Source organism: Penaeus monodon, chromosome 4, assembly GCF_015228065.2.
Source record: "Penaeus monodon isolate SGIC_2016 chromosome 4, NSTDA_Pmon_1, whole genome shotgun sequence".
Taxonomy (NCBI): domain Eukaryota; kingdom Metazoa; phylum Arthropoda; class Malacostraca; order Decapoda; family Penaeidae; genus Penaeus; species Penaeus monodon.
In genome coordinates this window covers 22,476,641-22,481,640 of record NC_051389.1, presented here as the reverse complement: position 1 = coordinate 22,481,640, position 5,000 = coordinate 22,476,641, and the positions used below count along the sequence as shown (strand labels likewise).

General features: G+C 39.4%; 1 protein-coding gene across 1 annotated transcript in view; it reads right to left on the bottom strand.

Moving 5' to 3' along the window:
• Window positions 1–4,959, bottom strand: part of LOC119572502 (aldo-keto reductase family 1 member A1-like) — a 25,688-nt gene extending 20,729 nt beyond the window's left edge. The window contains exons 1-4 of the mRNA XM_037919610.1: window positions 4,874–4,959; window positions 4,439–4,560; window positions 2,460–2,575; window positions 1,300–1,460 (exon numbers count right to left, since the gene is read on the bottom strand). Coding sequence (XP_037775538.1) covers window positions 1,300–1,460; window positions 2,460–2,575; window positions 4,439–4,528 — 367 coding nt within the window. The 5' untranslated portion in view covers window positions 4,529–4,560; window positions 4,874–4,959. The remainder of the gene's footprint in view (window positions 1–1,299; window positions 1,461–2,459; window positions 2,576–4,438; window positions 4,561–4,873) is intronic.
• Window positions 4,960–5,000: the final 41 nt, after the last annotated feature.

Sequence of the window (5,000 nt, the reverse complement as noted above, 5' to 3'; positions counted from 1 at the left end):
TAACGATTATTGTTATTACTATCATCATCGTTATCCTTATCCTCATTATCAGCACTATCACTGTTATATATATATATATATATATATATATATATATATATATATATATATATATATATATATGATTATTGTAGTAGGAAAAGTTATCTTATCATTATATATGACAATAGTTATAACTCCAGTTCATCTTCATATAACTCTATTAATTTTTTTAAATAATGAAATACCACCATCAGTTTCGGCAAAATAACACCGCACACAGCCCCCCCCCACCCCTGCTCGTCATGTCATAAGAATTTCATCAGAATCCTCATAAGAAGCAATTATCCGTCTATTTCATTATGCATTCCCGAGTGGACTCCAGTACTCATGCTCCCCAAGAAACTTCAAGGGATGACAACTTCTTAAAACGCGAGAGCTTTTAAACTTCCTTTTTAAAGTCCAAGGTCGATGTCTTCGTTTGGTGTGAGGCTTATATTTCTTCGTTTTTTTCTTATTCTTCTCTTTCTCGTTCTTCTTTTCCTCTTTCTCGATCTTTTTATTTTTTCTCTTTCTCCTTTTTCTTGTTCCCTTTCTTCTTATTTTCCTCATTTCCTTTCCTTTCTTTCGCTTTAATGATAATAACAACAATGACACTTGTAGTTGCCGTAGTAGTAGTAGTAGTGGTGGTAGAAGTTGTAGTAATAAAAGTAATAGTGAGAGTTATAATGATGATAGTAACGATAATAATCTCATCTTATTATACTAAAAGCTGCTCCGATTTAGCAAGATATTAACTGAAGAAAATCTATCTAACTGCTATTAAAGAACAAATTTATCAAAAAGCTTTTCCGTAATCGAAGAATATGCCTTTTCTTTCAATTACCATATAGAGCGATACTACTCCAAAGAATACACGCATGGGATTACATTACGGGTACCAATCAGCGGTGTAAAATAGTATGTCTTGCGTATGATGAGTGTAAAGAAGTGTGTCCTGTGTAGTATGGGTGTGAAGAACTATGTCTTGGGTAATATGAGTGTAAAGAAATGTATCTTGTGTATCATAGGAATTAATTTGAAGAATCGCAAAACAACCTGGCATGCTGTTGCATAATCGGTTCGTGAGATATTTCAAGAAGGGTATAGGTAAGTGTGTGGTATAGCACGGAAAATCAACATAACGGAATGATATGTTTTTTAAGTTTGTGATATATTATGTGGTTTTCCTTGTATATCAACATTTGATTATGCATAGAAATATGCCAATTATACATCATAAATCAAAATTAAACAAAGTGGATTTATGCGATGACGTACCCAACATGGCGACGGGGAAGTGGATGAGATAGAGATCCACATAGGAGAGCTTCAGGCGTTCCAGTGAGCGAAGCATCCACGCCTCCACTTTGCTCTCATGGAGGCCGGTCGGTGGAAGCTGCGGGGAGATCAGTGAAATGTCTTGTGATTTCGGATATGCACTGAAATTATTAATCGTATTTACGATTATATAACAACTACATAAACAGAAACTGACACACATGCATGTACACAAAGTGGGACGCACACGCACGGGTCCCCTTTCCCTCAATCACCTTTTCCACAAACACAAGGGAATCCCTATTCACAAACACACATACGTTTCGCACAAACATCCTTCCCTTCTCTCCCTGATATTCACAAACCGAAACAAACAAAGCCCCTCTCATGCTCCTCCCCCTTTTTCCTCTCTCATGTCCCTCCCCCCCACCTCTCTCATACCCCTCCCTCCTCTCTCATACCTCCCACTTCATTTCTCATGCCCCTCCGTCCTCTCTTATGCCCCTCCTTCTCCCTCCTCTCTCATGTCCCTCCCTCCTCCCCCTCCCTAATCCCCCCCCTCTTGACCTTCGTCATTCTTGCCCCCCCCCTCCTTAGCGCCGTCGTTCCTCATATCTACATCTCCGCGCGCTCCTCCTCCTTTACCCTCGCTTCCTTACATTACCATTACATTGCTCCCTTTGCCCTTCCTCTCCTTCCCTTCGTCCTCATTGGGGCCTCGATTTCCTCCTGCGCTCAGCTTTATCTCCCTCCTCTTCACCTCCTACTTCACTACTAATCTTTCCTCACCCACTTCCACACACTCTTTCTTCCCTTACCTCGCCCTTCCCCCCTTCCCTCCTCCCCCCCCGCCCTTCCCTCCTCCTCCTCCTTCCCCGCCCTTCCCTCCTCCCCTCCTTTCCCCGCCTTCCCTCCTCCCTCCTCCCCCCTTCCCTCCCCCTTCCCGCTCCTCCCTCCTCCCCTTCCCCGCCCTTCCCTCCTCCTCCTCCTTCCCCGCCCTTCCCTCCTCCCCCTTCCCCGCCCTTCCCTCCTCCCCTTCCCCGCCCTTCCCTCCTCCTCCTCCCCGCCTTCCTCCTCCGCTGCCCCGCCTCCTCTCCCTCCCGCCTTCCCTCCTCCCTTCGCGGTCCATCCCTCTCCCCTGGCTTCCTTCTCGGGTCCACATCTGCCGGCGGGCTTGCGAGGATGTAGAAGGCGTGTAGAAGGCGGCCGTGTCGAGGTGCCGGAAGCCGCACTCCAGCCCGGCGCCGATCGCTCGCCCGGCTTCTGCGTCCGACATCTGGGGGGAGGGGGGGAGGGGGCGAGTAGCGGATGTTTTGAGTTAGTGTGTGTGTGTGTGTGTGTGTGTGTGTGTGTGTGTGTGTGTGTGTGTGTGTGTGTGTGTGTGTGTGTGTGTGTGTGTGTGTGTGTGTCGTGTGGTGTCGTGTGGTGTCGTGCGTGTGCGTGTGCGTGCAGTGTTTGCTGTTGTGTCGTGTGTTGTCTTTGTGTTTTGTGTATGTATGCACATACAGATATGGTTATATCTATAACTTATACATGACTGCAATTAACTTGCAATAAAAAAAATATTCTGCTCTTACGAAATTCACTAAGAAATCTGATTTCTTGCATTACGTATTTCTTGTCAATGCTCGATTCTGAAACTTTCGTTAATATTGCAAAGGTGAAGTTTTCAAGGCTCGTTAATATTGCAAAACTGATTTTCATTTCTCTTCCGTTACTTTGAAAATTTAAGTTGTTTTACAGAAAAATCACTATATTTTCAAGTCAGTTTCTTTGTACTAAATATTTTTTGGAAAAGAAAATAACTATAGACAGAAAAGAGGAAGATAAGAAATACAGGGAGGAAAAAGAGAAAGAGGAAACAGGAGAAGGAGGAGGAAGAAAAGGAAGAGGAAAGGAGAAGGAGGAGGATTAAATGGAAGTGAAGGAAGAGAAGGTGGAGGAAGAGGAAGAGGAGGAGAAGGAAGAGGAAGATCAGGAGGAGGAGGAAGAGTAGGAAAAGGAGGTAAGTGAGAATTAGAGGAGGACGAGGAGGAGGGGGAGGTATAGGAGAACGAGAAGAATATGGTAGTACTAGTAGTAGTAATGACAATAATAAAAATAATAGTAGTGATGATAGTAGTGGTAGAAGTAATAATGATAACGATTTCAATGATGATAACAAGAATGATATCAGCAATAATAATAATAAAATAAAATAATAACAATTATAATAATAACAATAATAATAATAATAATAATACTTAATAATAATAATAATAATAATAATAATAATATAACAATGACAATAATGATAATGAAGATGAAGATGATGATGATGATGATAACTATAATAATGATAATAACTATAATAATAATAATAATAATAATAATAGTAATAACATAACAACAACAACAACAACAATAATAATAACGATAATAATAACAAGAACAATAATAACAATAAGAATGGTGATAATGATAATAATAATAGTAATGATGAGAAGGACGCAGATAAAATATTATCAATAATAATACTATAAATGTTGTTGCTGATGATGACGGTGACTACAATATTAAAGATAATTATGGTGATGATGAATATGAATATGAGGATGAAGATAATGATGGTAGTGATGAAGATGATAATGGTAATGACAATAACAATAATGATAATAACTATAATAACAATAACAATGATACTAATAGATTCGAAATTTGGTTTGTGTGTGTGTGTGTGTGTGTGTGTGTGTGTTGTGGTGTGTGTGTGTGTGTGTGTGTGTGTGTGTGTGTGTGTGTGTGTGTGTGTGTTTGTGTTGTGTGTGTGTGTGTGTGTGTGTGTGTGTGTGTGTGTGTGTGTGTGTGTGTGTGTGTGTGTGTGTGTGTGTGTGTGTGTGTGCACATGCGTGCCGTGTGTCTGTGCGCTGTTCTTTAATATTTATGTTTTCGATTGTCACCATTTTACATCAAAAGAAGGTAAATTTAAGTCCGCAGTAACTAGGTATATGATTTTAAGCGTCATTTGTAACAGTAATATTAATAATAATAATAATGATTGTATGATGATGATATTATGATGATAATGATAATAATAATGACGCTATTTATGATGGTAATGATAAGTAATGATAATGATGATAATAATGCAAAGAAGAAATACCTGGCGCAGTGGTCCCAGGCCCCCGGTACCAAACCCCAGCAAAGGAATTTGTGACCCTGAGTTAAGGCTTAAGGAAGGCATGTCCCCCATTGTTGTTGGGCCTATAAGCTGTTTTGTAAACCCTGTTAAGTAAAACAAAATATTAGAAAGTTTTAATTAAGTGTACTTTATATCATGGTTTTAGCTTATATATTAGGGAACGATCAAGGGATAGGATATTATAATAACATTTGTTTTGTGCATACATATCGATGATGTAACTGATGAAAATAAAGGGATGGTGTACATATAATATATATATATATATATATATATATATATATATATATATATATATATATATATATATATAACAAAGGAGATCACATCATTAGAAGTACATACTACAATTAATTACAGCAAATAAAAAACCCATAACAATAGCAACAACTTCACCTGGTATGTCGAGCACACGTTTGTTGCTGTTGTGCTGTCTGAAGCAATACAAGATCACCACTGTTTTAGAAGTTCAGTTTTTTTGTCTGGTGGTACTTGGCAATATGACTGTCCTTGAGACTGGTAG